This window comes from Typha latifolia, chromosome 2, assembly GCF_019914945.1.
Source record: "Typha latifolia isolate L0001 chromosome 2, TyphaL0001v2, whole genome shotgun sequence".
NCBI lineage: Eukaryota > Viridiplantae > Streptophyta > Magnoliopsida > Poales > Typhaceae > Typha > Typha latifolia.
Genome location: NC_133087.1, coordinates 13,157,900 through 13,175,328, shown reverse-complemented (window position 1 = coordinate 13,175,328; position 17,429 = coordinate 13,157,900). Strand labels below are relative to the sequence as shown.

At 37.7% G+C, this 17,429-nt stretch overlaps 3 protein-coding genes across 4 annotated transcripts; 2 read left to right on the top strand and 1 right to left on the bottom strand.

Annotated features, from left to right (window-relative positions):
* Window positions 1-229: 229 nt before the first annotated feature.
* Window positions 230-4,757, bottom strand: LOC140782321 (5-oxoprolinase 1). Of its 2 annotated transcripts, none has more exons than XM_073128824.1 (2): window positions 4,643-4,757; window positions 230-4,263 (listed from the first exon to the last, which is right to left on the bottom strand). In XM_073128824.1, the coding sequence occupies exon 2, from the start codon at window positions 4,228-4,230 to the stop codon at window positions 448-450; it is 3,783 nt and encodes a 1,260-aa protein (XP_072984925.1). In that variant the 5' UTR covers window positions 4,231-4,263; window positions 4,643-4,757; the 3' UTR covers window positions 230-447. The 2 variants fall into 2 exon arrangements, with proteins under 2 accessions (XP_072984925.1, XP_072984926.1); XM_073128825.1 differs by having other exon boundaries at window positions 4,544-4,689.
* A 1,644-nt stretch (window positions 4,758-6,401) lies between these two features.
* Window positions 6,402-8,821, top strand: LOC140782223 (cysteine-rich receptor-like protein kinase 44). Its single transcript, XM_073128690.1, has 8 exons — window positions 6,402-6,662; window positions 6,760-6,871; window positions 7,019-7,135; window positions 7,229-7,374; window positions 7,470-7,680; window positions 7,786-8,023; window positions 8,166-8,316; window positions 8,399-8,821. Exons 2-8 carry the CDS (start codon window positions 6,790-6,792, stop codon window positions 8,714-8,716), a joined length of 1,263 nt encoding a protein of 420 aa, XP_072984791.1. The 5' UTR covers window positions 6,402-6,662; window positions 6,760-6,789; the 3' UTR covers window positions 8,717-8,821.
* Window positions 8,822-12,675: 3,854 nt separating this feature from the next.
* Window positions 12,676-14,973, top strand: LOC140782376 (uncharacterized GPI-anchored protein At4g28100-like). Its single transcript, XM_073128901.1, has 2 exons — window positions 12,676-13,574; window positions 14,382-14,973. Exons 1-2 carry the CDS (start codon window positions 12,969-12,971, stop codon window positions 14,730-14,732), a joined length of 957 nt encoding a protein of 318 aa, XP_072985002.1. The 5' UTR covers window positions 12,676-12,968; the 3' UTR covers window positions 14,733-14,973.
* Window positions 14,974-17,429: the final 2,456 nt, after the last annotated feature.

Below are 17,429 nucleotides of genomic sequence, written 5' to 3'. Positions count from 1 at the left end.
CCAAAATTTATCTTTCAATACTACGTTCTCCGTTGTATTTGAGATTCAGATGCATAGTTTCGTCGTCTTAAAGCTAATTTACTTCTTGATAAACGCTTCTCTGATCAGTTTGGTTCTTTTCAACTAATAATATCATGAGTTAAAAGAACATTATAGTTTGATCCTATTGGAACATCAAGACAGTAAGCATTCTGCTCTTGAAATACTATCTTCATCATCTTCAGATTACTTCTTTGAAAAATGCTTATGCATTTACTATCATAACTCACTCAACCTGAAGCATAAAATGCTCTTACAAGCATAAACAGCTGATTTAGAGGATAGACCTCTGGAAAAGTTATCATGTTTCAGTTTTACTTTGCACTTATTGATGGACGAGTGCTGTTGTTCCAGAGAAAGGGAAAATAGGAAAAAAAAAAATCTAAGCTCACAAGATAGAATGGAACATCAATGAGGAGAACCAAATCCACCACCGCCGGGAGTAAAAATCTGAAGTACTTCACCTGCATCAACTTCGATAGTATTCTTTCCTCCAAGATAAACCCTTCGCTTGTCTTTCCGTATCAGATAATTAGCACCACGAGCCCCATCTTTACCGCCATTCAATCCTCTCGGGGCATGCACACGCCTCTCTGAAAGAATGCTTACCACAACTGGCCGTCGAAACTCTATTTCCCTCACAATCCCGTCACCCCCTCTATGATAACCAGCACCTCCACTATTTTCCCGAATACCGAACTTGTGAAGGAGGACAGGATACCGTTGCTCAAAAATCTCTGGATCAGTCATCCTAGTGTTGGTCATGTGGCATTGAACTCCACTGGTCCCATCCCAGCTCGGCCCTGCTCCACAGCCGCCGCCAATAGTTTCGTAGTAACCGAAGGTATCATCTCCAAAGGTCAAATTGTTCATGCAACCCTGAGAGCAGGCACATGCTTGAAATGCAGTTAGGATAACATCCGTTACCCTCTGCGATGTAAGCACATTGCCACCCACGACAGCAGCCTTGTCACTGGGAGAAAGGAAAGAACCTTCAGGAATATGGATACTGACTGGAGCAAGACAGCCTTGATTCAATGGGATATCAACATCCACCAGGCACCGGAGGCAGTATATAACCGCTGCTGCTGTTACTGCTTCAGGGGCATTCCAGTTACCATAAACCTCTGGACTGGTCCCCTCAAAGTTGAAAGTAGCTTCGCCACTATTAGAATCAATACTGAGTTTCAGATGGATTACAGAACCATCATCCATATAGTCTTCTTCCTCGATGACAGAAGACCCCTTCTCTCTTTCAACTCTAAAAGCGATGGCTTTGAGCATCTCCCTTACAGCTCCTTCAGCATTCTTCTGAACATAGTTCATGTAAGATTGAACGGTAGTTAAACCATACTGATTAATGAGTTCCTTGATGAGTGTTATTCCTCTCTGGTTTGCTGCCACCTGGGCACGAAGATCAGATAAATTATCTTGTATCCTGCGGGTTCCTGGGACCTTATGAGCTGAGTGATCATTGGAACATGGTGACTGAAGCAACTGGATAATAGCTTTTTCTTGAAAAATACCCCTTTCTACAAGTTTGAATGCCTTAATTGCGGCGCCTTCTTCCCAAATTGATTTTGAGAACGGGGGCATGCTTCCTGGAGTAATGCCACCTATCTCCGCATGGTGTCCTCTGCTAGCCACAAAAAATACCAGTTTTCCATCATCAAAGACCGGCGTGATAACTGTTATATCTGGTAGATGGCTTCCTCCAGCACAAGGATGATTGGAAACCAAAACATCACCTTCATTAAGGTTATCACCCCAGTAATTGAGTTGCCAACACACAGTACTTGACATGGCTCCCAGATGCACAGGGACATGAGGGGCATTTGCAACAAGTCCTCCATCTGGACCAAAAAGAGCACAAGAAAAATCTAGTCTTTCCTTTATGTTTGTTGAAATGGAGGTTCTCTGGAGGGTCCGACCCATTTGCTCAGCAATGCCCATAAACCGATGATTGAATATTGAAAGTTGTACCACATCTGCTACCTTCTCCAATACCTTTGCAGTGCTTGGGGTTGAGTTTATCACAATTTTTATATTTCCATACTTGGTGATAATAGCTTTACACTCAGGCTCTATAATCACTGTACTGTTACCATTCATGATAATAGCAGGTCCTTGCAAGCTGTGACCGTAACCCAGATTTTCAAGCTTAAATAGAGGAGTTGCTTGCCAACCATTGACAAAATAAATATTGTAAGAGCCTTCTGGTACAGGATTTAACAATGTTGGCTCCAGTTCTCGTGGCTTCAAGATGCTTGTGATGCCGATACCTCGTACCCTCACATCGCATACGAGTATCTTCCTGTTTTGCAATTTAAATCCATACTCTTGTTGAAACAACCTAACAAACTCATCAATATAATCATTCCAATTTCCTCCATTTGGCTTTTTGACCATGATGGCTGTGTCTGTTCCCTCATACCTCAAGTTTAAATAAGATTCTGTCATGATGTTTTCATCTGTAAAACCCTGTTCCTTTAGCTTTTGCTTTACCTGTTTTAATAGAAAAGCCTCCCTCCGAAAGGCCTCAATAGCAGAATCTGGATCATAAACAGAGGAATAAGGCTCCTGCACCTCTTCAACAACATCAGCCAAGCCCATTCCAAAGGCACTCAATATTCCACAATACCGATGAATGAGGACTTCAGACATACCTAAGGACCTGGCTATAGCACATGCATGCTGAGGACCTGCACCACCAAAGCAAGCAAGTGCATGGTTCCTGGTTTCATGCCCCTTCATTTCTGTTAGCTGGCGTATAGGTCGACACATAGTTTCATTTGCCACATTTACAAACCCAAGAGCGATCTCCTCTACTGTCATATCCTCCACCGAGGGGTCCTGGGCCTCCTGGCTCTTACGGTAAGAGTTGATCTCAACTGCTAGCTTCTTAAATTCTTTCCTGGTAGCTTCAATATCCAAAGGTTGATCTTCATTAGGACCAAATATGGACGGGAAATAGTCTGGAATGATGGTTCCTAAGATCAGATTAGCATCTGTGACTGATAATTCTCCGCCTTTCCTGTAACAAACTGGGCCAGGATGCGCCCCAACTGATTCAGGTCCTACTCTAAAAGATCCAAATTGAAACTTAAGCCTGGATCCACCACCAGCAGCCACAGTATTTATGTCAAGCTGAGGTGCTTGAATTATTGCCCCGGCAATTTGGGTCTCAAGAACCTGCTCATAGCTTCCATCGTAACGGCTCACATCAGTTGATGTGCCACCCATATCAAACCCAATAAGAGGTTTTGATGTCTCAAGACCAAATAGGGTTTGAGAGTAACCAACGACTCCTCCGGCCGGACCTGATAAGACAGCTTTATGCCCAGAAAATCTATGCTCTGGTGCCAGACCACCATCAGATTGCATAAACAATACGTTCACCTTTTCTTCACCCCCTTCAAATCTAGACATGAACCTTGATAAGTACTCCTTAATCACTGGAGTAAGATAAGCATCCACACTGGCTGTCAGTCCTCGAGGCACAACACGAACCATTGGAGTCAAAGACGAAGACAAAGAGATATGCTTGAAACCCATGCCCAGTGCCAACTTCTCCACCAAGATTTCATGGTTAGGATAAGTGTAGGAATGCATCAACACTACTGCCAAACAAGTTATCCCTTTATCAAGTAAATTTTGCAATAACGGCTTCAATTCTTCTTCATCAAGAGGCTTGGCCACCCTAATTAGCTCGCCAGATATCCCTTCAACTGAAGAGGAATCTTTTTCTTTATCAAGAACAAGCTCGACCCTCTCATCAACCTCTATAACCTCCTCATAGAGATTTGAGGGCTTCGAGACCGTGAGGTCGAAGATGTTCGGCCGGGCTTGGTTTCCAATCTGAAGCAAATCTCTAAAGCCTCTGGTCACGCAAAGGGCAATCCTCTCACCTTTCCTCTCCAGCAGAGCATTCGTGGCAACAGTGGTGCCCATCCGGATCCAATCAATCCTAACAGTGGGAATCTTAGAAGACCGGGGGATCTCTTCACCGGTGAACTCCTCGAGGATCCTCCTAATACCTTCAATGGGAGCATCATCATAGTTCGACGGATCCACTGACAAAAGCTTCATCACATAGCCTTCAGATTGGCCAGGGACTTCGGCATAGATATCCGTGAACGTGCCTCCTCTGTCAATGCAAAATCTAAACTCTTTCTCCTTCATGCTGCCCATTTATGTGTCTTCCTCTGAAATCAAACGAACACCCTGCATACAAAACCCGATTTTATGAAATTAAACAAGTACAATCTCCAAGAACCAAACTCCCAAACACAAATATCGGTCTCACTGTCACGATAAAAACAAGGAGCCCTATTCGCAATCAAACAAAGGTTTCACAATCTTTTCAGTTATGGTTCGTAAATCTCTTTCTTTCTTCAAGAACACACATCAAATTAAACAACTGTAAGCTGTGACTCCAACCTATTCCGGGCGAATCTTAAATCGTAGGTAGCATCTACAGAAGCAAGACAGCATCTCTTATTACCTTCTTAAAATTGTACCAAAAGAAAAAAGGTCGCGTCTTTGTTCCTATGATCCTACTCATGTTAGCACTAATTAATAGATGATGATAATTTGGGAGCACCTGCGTTTGCTGAAGATGAGATTGAGATTGTAGGAGATGATAGTTCGAGAGATCGAGAGAGAGAGAGAGAGAGTCGTCTAGAACTAGGACTACTAGCCCAGTAGAGTAGTAAGGCCAGGCCGTAAGGGGCGAAAACGGATCGAATACGGATAGTACTGTGGTTAACCCGGATCCATTATTTTGCTTCCGATAATACGGATATTGGAAAGACGGATGGAAAATTTAAATGATTTTTTTACGTGTACATCCTTCAAAAGTTTCTTATTTACGTATATTTGTATGCTATTTATATAGACACCCAGTTACTTTTTAAGTTAAATCTCAATATTTTAATAAAAAAAGACAAAATTACTCTTAACTAAAAAAATTTATAAAAGTTTATCTAATTTATTCAAATATTTATATCCACATAAAAAAAAATAAAGATTTTAAATATTATACATGCAAAAATCATGTCTCAAATATTAAATTTAGAGAGGCATATAACAAAATTTATATTTATAAAACATACAGGTTGTGCCAGATTTTAAACAGATATAGATATAGATATAGATCAATTTGCAAATCAAATCTTAAATAAATTTAGTCGTAATCTATTTATTAATCGAAATAAGAAAGACATGATATATATTATATTATATATATATATATATATATATATATATATATGACACAGAAATAAGTTTTATTTTTCTTTCTTCTTTTCTTCTTTATTTCCACGTGTAGCCAAACCAACAGAGGTAGGGCCCGTCTAGTACGATGGGTTTTTATTGAACACGTCTCCATAACCTTTTGGTCAGGCTAAAACTAGTAGAACCATTAAAAGGTATTTAAGGCCAACGAGTTGAAAACAAACTTTCACTTTCAACCATCAATATTTTTATTGTGACAAGAGGAGCAGGAATCCAGCCTATCTCCATGGTTTGGTCAAAAGATGAATCAACTCAAATGTGAGATCAAGTAGACAACTATTAATTTCAACACTAACCAAAAAGTCCTTCGAATACCATGTTAAATAATTAATTAATCCAAAAGCTAATTAAACAGTTGGATAACTAACCAATAACACTAGACTTCGTTTGGTTAGTGCATAAGTCTCCCTTACATAAACCGAAACTTTAAGTTATGCATGACCTATTTATACATCAATCAATCAAATGAGACGTTAGATTTATTAGGAGTTCAACTCAAGCCATATGCAACTTAATCTATAATTTCCAAACATAGATGAGGAATTTCCTGCTCCAGATTACATTATCTTTAAACAGTGCAAAAAGAATGCACCCTAGTTGATCTATCATGCCATCAAACTAATCCTTATGATGTTTAAGCCTGTGAAGTTTCTAACACTTGGAAAAGTCCTGTTGAATTTTTCTGTACCTTCCTCTCACTCTCTCTCCACATTTTACTCCTCTTTCTTGGTAAGAAATGGGTGCCGTTTCCAATTTCCATTGCCCAGTGTGAGTTGTGGTCCCTAACTAGCCATCTTATGATGCTTATATATTCCCTAGTTTATTATATATATATATATATATTTGTCACATTTACATCCTGGGGCAATAATAATACAATCAGCAAACAGCACTGCCAGACTATATATGCCAATGATCCGTATCAGAAGATGCCATATCAATCAGAAATTGCTAACTAGTACGGCAAAATTACAGTCGATAAAGCCAAGTTTAGATTAATTAAATTGAAAGCACAAGTGGGCCTTCCAATTTTTTTACTTGTTGCAAGGTGGCTGTCTGCATCTCTTAGCCCACCATGCATGATTCTTCTTCTATGTCAAAGAAGTCGTCCTACTCCTACCTTTACTTTCTTTCAGCCTTCTCTTGCCCTTTTGCTCATTTAGTTCACATGGTATACTCAACAAGACAAGTCATCCAAATCCATCAACTCCTTCCTTATAGTATCAAATTTCCCTTCCATTTCATAGTTGTGTTTATCAAGAGAAGAGAGTTAGAGAGATGAGCTACTAGCTCATAGCTTCACCAAACATCTATTTCAAGAATTTCAGGTTGATCTTAATACCTCCTCCTGTTATAGGATTTAACCCAGTTCATGGTAAGTGGAAACAAATCATCTTATGTGTTTGATGTCAATGTCTTTACTAGTAAGAAGCCAATTCAAAAGGAGTAGTGAAGATGGTGGTGATGCACAAAGATGTGATTTTTTATCGGCGGCGCTTGGGGGATGCTCCTCAATCAACACCTAGCAGTGACGAAGGTACTTGATCTATATATTAGATTTGTAAAGAAAAAAGAAGTTATAGATTACGTAGAGAGCTAATTAATGACAAAGTGGAATTGCTTCTCTCTTTCTTGGCTGAATATTTTCTGATTGAGAATTGGAACAATCTGAATGAACAATCAGGGGGGAAACACAAATCGAGTTCCTCTGCGATGCCTATCATGGTTTCGATCCTAGTTGTCGTTATTGTTTGCACTTGCCTCTACTGCCTATATTGCTGGAGATGGCGGAAACGCAACGGTAGATCTTGGCCACCAATTCAGATATTTTTAAGTATGAGACTAAGAATTGTTGTACTAAGACTGTCTCATAGTATTTTTTTTTTCTTTTCAGCTGTTCGAAAAGCTCAGCAAAACAGTCTCAGGCCTCTATCCAGTTCAGATTTGCCTCTGATGGATCTTACATCGATACAAGCAGCTACCAACAACTTTTCGAAGGCCAACAAGCTAGGGGAGGGTGGATTTGGCCCTGTTTATAGAGTACTGGCTTCTCTACTTCCTTGATCAATATATTGTTATCAATGTTGTCTATGTTCAATGCCATTCTGATAGCAAGTTGGGCAATACTTATTCAGGGTGCTTTGAGTGGAGGAGCTGAGATCGCCGTCAAGAGGCTTTCGACGAAATCTAGACAAGGCAACATGGAATTCCGCAATGAGGTGGAGCTGATTGCCAAACTGCAGCATAGGAATCTTGTGAGACTGTTAGGTTGTTGTGTTGAGAAAGATGAGAAGTTGCTCATCTATGAATACCTGCCTAATAGAAGCCTTGATTCCTTCCTATTTGGTCAGTTCATTAATGCTTCTGAAATAGTTCAGTATGAATACAGTTGAAGAAAATTGATTCAGTATTGTGGATTGTTTTACTGATACTGTCAAATTATTCTGAAAGCTTCAAGCAATCAGACTCAATTGGATTGGAAAAGACGACATCATATTATCCTAGGAATCGCACGAGGACTACTCTATCTCCATGAGGACTCTTTACTGAAGGTCATCCACAGGGACCTCAAAGCTAGTAATGTGTTGCTGGACAATAAGATGAATCCAAAGATATCAGACTTCGGCATGGCAAAGATCTTTGAGGGAGAAGATGACGAAGTCAATACCGGAAGAGTGGTCGGAACGTTGTAAGTCACAAACTCTTCTCCATCTCCTTTTTCCTTATTTCTCTACAAAATTGGCAAAAGCCCATGAGTAGATATTATGTTAAGATTGAATTCGCGAAACAATGTATCGAAAATGTTTTGCTAATTTTATGCTATGAAACAGTGGATATATGGCTCCTGAGTATGCGAGAGAAGGAATTTTCTCCGTGAAGTCAGATGTTTTCAGCTTTGGAGTTCTTCTGCTAGAGATTCTAAGTGGGCAAAGAAATGGAGGATGTTATCTTCAGAAACATGGCCAATCTCTTCTCCAACATGTAAGCTGATCAATTCAATTAACCTTCCATTGACTAAAAACAAAAAAATTATCTCCTCATACAAAGTTATGCAATGTTGTAGGCCTGGCAATTATGGATTGAAGACAGAGCAGTAGAGCTGATGGATCCATTGCTCGAAAACTCTTACGCAACAAATGAAGCTTGGCGATGCCTCCACATTGCATTGCTCTGTGTGCAGGAAAATCCAGATGACAGGCCTAGCATGTCAATTGTTGTTCTTATGCTGATAAGTGAGCAAATGCCACTCCCCCCGCCTACTGAGCCACCAAATTTTGCACGGTTTACAATCTCTTCTGATATGTCTTCGACTACAAAGACCAATTCGATAAAAACTCACACTGTAAATGAGATCACAATGACTCTTATCGAACCGCGGTAGTGATTTAATTCTCATTTCGATAGAGAAGTATATGTATAGTTGATGTTTTGCAAGGTAAGTATGTGTACTTGCTGATATATGGATACATATCGAGAGATTCATAGAGACTAGAGCAGCTGAATTAAAATGAGCACATAACATCTGCAAATCTTTTGCTGATCTATGAAAGTTCATAACAGCACGAGCAGAATTCAACCGAGCAAAGAGAACATAAATCTGCAATAATTCTTGAATTTAGATGGTTTATTGATCTATAAAGTTGACAGTTATTACATAAGATAAGGTTTCCCTGGAATGTATCATAAATTTACATGTGGGCTGTTAATCTTAGACAAGGGTTAAATCAGAATAAGCTTACTGAAATATAAACTATTGATCACAGATTTACAAAAGAAGTAGTGCTTATACAAAAGAGAATCTTATTTGTGTGTATCAATTTCTTTTTCTTATTCTACATTAGAAAAGAAACATCAAATTATCAACAATCTACATTAGAAATACTATTCAAATTATTACATACTTAAACGCAATTAAAATTTTCCCCTTAAATTTACTAAAATTCTTTTTCGTATCACCTGCCTATCTCATTCCACGAACCAAAAATTCAGCCCAAATTTTTTTAAATACATAATCAAATCAAAAGAGTTTGAGCGAATTTTTACTTCCCATTTATATTTATCTCAATATTGGACTACTATTCTAATTACAACTAAATGTTACAATATTGTAGATTAGAGGTTAATTATGAGTCATACCATATCATATCATCGATGTATATAGAGGTGAATTTAACGGTGAGTGACAAGTGACAAGGGCTCCATTGCTACGAAATTAATTGTTTCGGTTCCTAACTTCGTCTTAGTGAATTAAATGATTAATTTAATATTAGTGGGCCAACAAATATGATGATGTTTCCCTCTCACCACTTCAACTACCACATCCACTTACCGGAGAAACTCATGCAATGAGTCGCCTTAATTGATGGGATTCTTTGGGTCCCAACTACACCATCATTTGTCCTTCCTTTTCTTACAAGTCTTCTAATAAATTAGCCGCCCATAGATTTTTAGAGAATTTTTTTTATATTTATCTTCAGAGCAAAACAAGTTAGTGATGTCCAGAATTGTTTTTTAAAAATAATAAAAATATACTCCAATGATTTTATTGAATAAAATTAGCTTTGTTTGTGACTTAGATTTGAAATTTGAGTCGTGCCGCAGTAAAAACTAGTTTGATAAGGCTTTGCTCAAATTTATAGATTTGATTCAACTTATTTAGGTTTGAGTTTAATTTGTTGAATGAGCTAAGCCTAAGTTCTACTTCAAATTATTTTTGAGCTTAGCTTAAGATTGAGCCGGAGCCGACTCGCTGAGAATTAACTCATTTACCCTACACTCTAGGGTAGTTGTCACATTGCAGCTCTGTAAAGTAAAAGGGTGCTGACAGTTATATTTTAGAAAATATAAGGGTTAAATTGTAGAGTTTATTGTTTAGATCATAGTGCGGGGGTGAATTATAATTAACCCTATCATTTTGAGACAGGATCCGATTAATTCTTCCGATTAGCTGCCAAGCGTACCGTCGCATTACTTTCCTACAACATGCACTGCAAACGACCGGATCCCCCAAATTTCTTTCTCGTGTCTCGTCTCCGTGAGAGCTCCGACAGCCGGCAAAGCAACCAAAATTGGTCACGCGCAACGAGTGAGGGGGCAAAACGTAAAAGTCTCTGAGATTTTTTGACCAAACTACCCCTCTTTCAAAAAACAATTTACCTAAGACATACCACTCTAAACTTAATATCAGAAGTTCTCCTCTTGTATTTACTAACTAAAACATTAAATTTATCAGCATTTTATCTAAAAAGAAAAAAATATTAATATGTTTCATGTCGTCTTTATGTGTAACAGAGAAAAAAAAAACTAAGACAAACTTAGTTAAATTATAAGATTATTATTTTATTTTGTTAATTTATAGATTCCTATTCAAAAGTAAAATTTTATTCTTATCCTCATTTTACTGACAGCTACAGTGAAATGGACTTTTTTAATATTAAATTCAGAGATGGTCCATTATAGTAAAAAAAAATTGAGACAGTTTGGTAGAAAAAAAAACCCTCTAATTCCTTGTCTTCAGGCTTTAATTATGCCCCCAATTGCCCCACAGGCCACAGCTCTACCACTTTCTTGGTATCTGGGCCACTGTCTTAGAATAGAAAATCTAATACTTGGACTTGGATCATTTTAGCATAATTGGTCTTAATACAAATGGTAGAGGCTAAAGAATAAGTTAAGCCCACAAGCTTGTCATTGGGGTTCTTGGATTGCTTCTATGTGATGGTTGTGAGTTCTAAGATACCATGTCACAATGAGTAGCAGTTCAATTACCATGTCATTATTTGATGAACATACATACAACAACTGGTACGAAAAGTATTAATAAGAGGCGCTAAGCATTGCGACCATAAGTATATTCAATATATTTATCTAATTTTTATAGGAAATTTTACATATCACACCCTATATTTTATCTATTTTATAATTCGCATTCTTCTTTAAGTTTTTTATAACTCGGTCCCTATTTTTTCCTTATAGTTCTCATTTAATACCCTCTGTTAATTTAAACGATACTAGTAAAATAATATTTCATTATAATATATAAAATAATTTATAAATACTTAAATTATTCATGTCTTCTTTAAAGAAGGAGGAAAGATGAGGAAAAATAATGGTGATGGTATTTTAATAATTTGATGGATATTATTTAGTCAAAATAATATCAGAGTGTTAAACGAGAATTATAGAGAAACATGAGGGGTCGAGTTACGATGTGTGAATAAAAATATATAAATTTTTTATAAAAATGTCTCTAATAATTTAAATAAAATATAATAAAAAATTGTATTTTAGTCACAAGCATATGAATACTAAGATTGCATATGAATTGGAGAATGGAAACCACCCACATGCATATTATCAATCAGTTTTTTTAGACCACCCAAAACTCTCAATAGTCGACATGCAAATTAGGACAAGATTTCTCTCTGTGATCACGCACGTGATCACCACCACGTGTTCAAGTTACAACGGTCAGGATACTTCTAGAGTGTAATATAAAGACTCTTACCGTCTTACGACTAGCACCAGTATGGATTATTTGTTGTGTTATTTATACATACTATTCGATGAGCATAACATCTTATATGGTGTTGTTAGTAAAAGTGTGCATCTTATACGGTCTGCATAAAATTATATTGCATAAGAAACCCTAGTTATTTTTTAGGATCAAATTTAGTTTAAAAAAAAATAAAACTAAAAAATAAGACTGACTAATTGAGTTCAGAATTTAGTCTCAAACTAAACAAAGTCTGGGGTAAGTATAAATAAAGTAATAAGTGTTGTAGAAAAAAAAATTAATTAAGTTATTTTACTAATTTTAAATATTTATTAGTCATAAATAAGAAATATTTAAGCGATAGAAAATAAAGTAGGGAAGGATAAAATTATTTTATGCCAAAGTACATAGGATAAATTATATTTAACTCTATTTACTAATTTATATAATTAGTTATTAAGCATCTATAGTATTTACAACACTTAGATATCCGAAGCACTTTCTTTTTTTCGGTATTCAGGAGAGGTTTTGTGTTTAGTACCCTCCACTTTAAAGCATTAAGCATGGATAAAATAGGTGTTACACGCTTGGATAAGAAATGTAAAAATTGTTCTATTAAAAAAACTAATTTGATAGCATCTATATTATATAAATTATAGTAAATTAAATTAAATAATTTTTAAATAAAAATTCTAAAAATAACTATAAGAAGATAATATAATACTTAAATTTTTTTTTCAAAAAAAAAAAAAAATTCACCAAACCAAACGGATGTAGCGATGACAATTGACATGTGAGTTCTCTCTTTCCTCTATAATTACCGATTAAGACAAAGCCCTACAGCCAGCCCGTATCCCTATGATTCCATCTCTCTCCCTCACTTCCTTTTGCCTTTCTCTCTTTCCCTCTCCCCAATGATCTTGACCAACTATTATGAAAGATTAAAAAAAAGGAGTCCCAGAAAGTGAAAGCTACTTCTAAGGTACTACCCCACACCCATCATTCCCCCCTTCCTATTCCTCCCAACCCAAAGCAACCTTCTCATTATACCACTCAGCCACTCCCCAAAAAGCAAAGAAGACCAGTGACTGGAAGAAGAAGAAGAAGAAGAAGAAGAGGAGGAGAAGAAGAGAAAATTATGGGAATGAGACCAATGCCTCAATTCCTTCTCCCTTTCCTCCTGATCTTCTTCTCGTTTCAACTACTTCGTCTTCCCGCGCTGCCCGTCCTGCCTGACCTCACCACCATCCAGGCATTCCCGGAGCAATCTGACGCGGCGGCCGGCGCTTGCCCCCTCGACCCTTCAGATGCCCTCCTCCCTGCCGTCTCCGCCGCTTGCACCCCACCCCGCGGCCTCCCGGCCCGGTCCCGGTGCTGCCCGGCGCTCGCCGCGTGGCTCTACGCCGCCTACGCCCGCACCGCGCTCGCCGCTGCACGGCCACTGTCCACCGCCGCGGCGCTCGACCTGCCCGTGCTGCCCGACGACTCCGAGGACTGCGCCGGCGGGGTCGACCGCGCGCTCCGCTCGCGGGGGGTCGAGCTCCCGCGCGCCAACGGCACGTGCGACGCCGCCTTCTGCTACTGCGGCATCCGCCTCCGCCGCCTGACGTGCCTGGGTTCCTCCGCCTCCTTCGACAACAACGGCAGGTGGGCCCCGTCGCCTGTCGCGGCGCGCCGCTTGGAGAGGGAATGCGCGAAACCCGGGCTCGCCGGGTGCACCCGGTGTCTCCGAGCCGTTAGCCAGGTGAGCCGACTGACCCCCCTCTCTCTCTCTAAACTGTCTTTGAGAATCGTGCGGCTTGTGCGATGCAGCATGCAGCTGTCCTTTTTCTTTTTAGTAATTTATAAATAACACCCTACATTTTATATTTTATTGTGATTCATGTTTAAGACCCAAATACGGAATATTATCTATAAATCTCCCAACGGTGGGCCCGCATTGGATGCTCACCTCGTGATTCGTAAGGCCTTGGTGGTCCCGCATAAATGAAATAAAATACTGTCATCTAATACAAACTGTGGTTGATCATGACAAACCGATGGATGGCATCGAATCACGGAAGCGATGACTGTGGTCTATTTTGGCTTGCATGGAGATCCACAAGTCGCCATTGGATCCTAATCTCTTTGGTAGATTTAGGGATGAGGTATCAACATCACCCTATCATCTTGATATTGGCTTCTTCTTTTTTCACTTCACACCCAAATCTTACCTTTAATTTTAGCAGTAATATCTTTTTTCACTTCACGCCCAAATCTGACCTTTAATTTTAGCAGTAATATCTTTTTTCACTTCACACCCAAATCTTACCTTTAATTTTAGCAGTAATATCTTTTTACATTCTGACGTACATCTTTCGCATTCTCAGATTTAGTTTATTATATATAGATTGTTAATCTCGAACTCGATTATAATTTTCAAAAGATTTCTTGTTAGCAAATTATATTGTTAACATCTCTCCGTTAAGAGATTATAACTTATATTTAGGAGAAACATAGGGTGTAAATTGTAAAATTGAGCAGCTCGTCTTTTATTTGATCTTCTGATCAGCTGAAGAATGGAACAAGCGCCGGCGGGAACCTCACCGCGATAGAGAGGAAGCACGGCGACCACCACCAAGAGCGCGAGTGTCAGCTCATGGGGCTGACGTGGCTTCTGGCGAAGAACGGAACCCATTACCTCCCAGCCGCCACGGGCGTCCTCCGCACCCTCATGGCGGCGGGGGCGGAAGACCAGACCTCCTGCTCGGTCCCCGTCGACGACATGCCCCTTGCCGTCGACTCCGCCCAGATCGACGGCTCCGATGGATCCTCGGCCGTGCGTTCGTCGCCATCACCAGCCGTCAGTTTCTTCCTCCTCGCTCTTACCCTCTTCTCTTCTTCGCTGTCCTTCCGATTTTAACTTTTGATTTTTCGTTTAAACCCCTGTACTTTACTGTAATTACCTCTAGTGTTGATGTATTTTGCGGTTAGGTCTTTCTTTTAACCAAAATTCACTTTTGGTTGATGTAATGTTGCCAAAGTTTGGTGATGGAGACATAGTATGTTTAACAGTTTGCGCTGTCGCCTCCTCCGGTGGTTTTGCAATTTGGACCTAAATATTTTGTAGTAAGGAATAGTGCAGTCATATTTTCCCCTTTTAATTTCTTTTTTCTTTCTTTCCCTTAGCTTGAGAATAATTTCTGAGTTTATTTTTCGAGTTTGGCTCGTTTACTTTCAGTTTGCAAGGCGAATTTATGTTTAAATATTGTCATTAAATTTTTTTAAAATCTTTTTTTAATCACTGTGATTAATATATATATATATATATTAGGCCCTTACATAAATTATTAAAAATATATATCTTATTTTGTATAAGATAAAATTGATGATAAATATTTTATAGTCAAAATATAAAGAGAGGGTAATTTAGTCATTTACTTATGTTATACCCTCTTCTCGCTCCCTCAATTTGTTTATTAGAAAATTATAGATGCCTATGTTACACCTTTTATTAACACTATGGTTGATAGAGTATGACCGGTGAGAGCACTTTGGTTCCATTTATTTGTGGAAGAAAAAGGTCAATTATAGAAGAGCTATTCTAATTTTTCATATTAAAAAAAGAGAGCTAGTATAAGTAATAATAATTATATTTGATGTATAAATATTAAAGTAATAAAAAATAATAAAAAATTATTAGGAATCAATGATATTTTATATCGAATAACCAAAATACTCTTGATTAAATATACTAATATTTAATAAATCTATATTTACAGTTATTTTTTATTAATAAAAGTGCAGATTATATACATAATATATTCACACTATATACAAGATTTATTATTTTTGTCGCAACACCGCAACATCTCCAAAAGAACTCACATCATGGATAATATTTGGCCTAGTAATTAAATACTAACAAATTTCCTAGTGTGCCATCATTTTTTTCCCCTTCATCAATAACCTTTAATGGTCTAGTAAAATGATTACAATTTTCTATGAAACCTGTCTAAAATTTCTAACACATTTTTTGAGAAACAAATATTTTATCAACATGTTGCATAATTCTAAGATCACATAAGATGACAAATCTTTAAGCCATCAGTAATTTGAAAATCATCCGGTGAGTCTTTATCTATAGCAGTACTAAGAAGACTAGACAATACTTGAGCACATAAGATAAACTGATAATGGGAACACTTGTTGGTGGAGTGTGCTAGAGCTAAAGGCATATGGTAGGCTTTGGAACAACATTTGGGTCTGAGTTTCAAGTTAATCAATGACCGGATGAAAGACAGCTAGATGAAGGAAGGTAAAAGTATGACAAGATGTTGCAACATTTGTGAAATGTATGATTGCTTGTGGCATGTGGATTATTTGGAAGGCTCACAATGAAAAACTATTCCAGCAAAAAAGAGTATAGGTAGCCAGTTTATGTTCGGAACATTGGTCCTTGTCTTGGAGACTATGCAACAAAACAAAGTCACTCTCAAACCCGCTAATGCTATTAGCGAACCAAGGAGATCGATCCCACCACTGAGAGGAAGGCTTAAACTCAATTCGGATGAATCCTACCTCAAGCAAAATTGATATTCGGGATTGGATTACGTTTTCAGAGACTCAGATGAGTTAGCTATTCTATCTGGGGCCCTGGGTGGGAAAAGTGAAGACCCATTGGAGGCAGAAGCAGAAGTGTTAAAGGCTGCTCTTATTCAAACAAGGAAATATAATCTATTTGAGTTTCTCATAAAATCGGACTCTCAAAGGCTAATTAACATTCTTAAAATCCAAGAAGAACTATCAGTGGCAATGACGACACATCTTTTTGAATATTTTTCAACTTTTGTTTGATTTAAAACTCGAGATCTTCTCCCACTATTATCGAGAAGCCAACCTAGTAGCTGATAGGTTGGCTAACCAAGGGAGAATTCAATATTTTTCTACGATTTAATTTAATACCTAACTAAATGATATCACTAGTTTATTATATCATGATGATTTGTGTATTTATCTAGATATCTCAAAGCACTTTTCGCCCTTTTTGTGATAATAAATACCTTTTTTGTTTAAAAAAACTAATTTTTTTTTCAAACATGGTCTACTAGTTCTGCATATAAACTAAATCATCTACATACAAGTATACAATAAACATTTTCTCCATCTTCATGTTTTGTCTAAAGACTAAAGAGTATACTTATATAGACATTTTTGAAAGCCTTCCTGGAGAAAAAAAAGATAAACATTTATAGGACTATACCAATCTCTAAGTGCTTGTTTTAGTTTTTCTATGATTTTTTTAGTTTATAAACTTTATATTCTCTACCAATTTTCAATAGCGGGGAGATTAATTAATAAATATATCTAGTTGATTGATGTGCCATAAGCTTCAAGCAGCCAATGCAATTATCAATTTAATTGTATCATATCTTGCAACAATGTTGAAAACCTTTTCAAATCCACACTAAACTCTTGTTGCACTAAGAGAGTCTTTTAGTTATCAATCTTACTATTTTCCTTCAATTTTGTCTCTCCCTTTGGAAGATTAGCTAACTCCTAATTTTTTTTTAAAGAAAGTTCGTAGGCTGATCATATCATTCATTTTAATATACCGATT

Bases quoted from the DNA above. Each gene is read 5' to 3' on its own strand.
- LOC140782376 (XM_073128901.1), top strand. From the start codon at position 12,969: ATGGGAATGAGACCAATGCCTCAATTCCTTCTCCCTTTCCTCCTGATC. The intron at 13,575-14,381 runs GTGAGCCGACTG...TCTTCTGATCAG, and splicing joins GTCTCCGAGCCGTTAGCCAG to CTGAAGAATGGAACAAGCGC.
- LOC140782321 (XM_073128824.1), bottom strand. From the start codon at position 4,230: ATGGGCAGCATGAAGGAGAAAGAGTTTAGATTTTGCATTGACAGAGGA.
- LOC140782223 (XM_073128690.1), top strand. From the start codon at position 6,790: ATGGTGGTGATGCACAAAGATGTGATTTTTTATCGGCGGCGCTTGGGG. The intron at 7,136-7,228 runs GTAGATCTTGGC...TTTTCTTTTCAG, and splicing joins GAGATGGCGGAAACGCAACG to CTGTTCGAAAAGCTCAGCAA. The intron at 7,375-7,469 runs GTACTGGCTTCT...ATACTTATTCAG, and splicing joins GATTTGGCCCTGTTTATAGA to GGTGCTTTGAGTGGAGGAGC.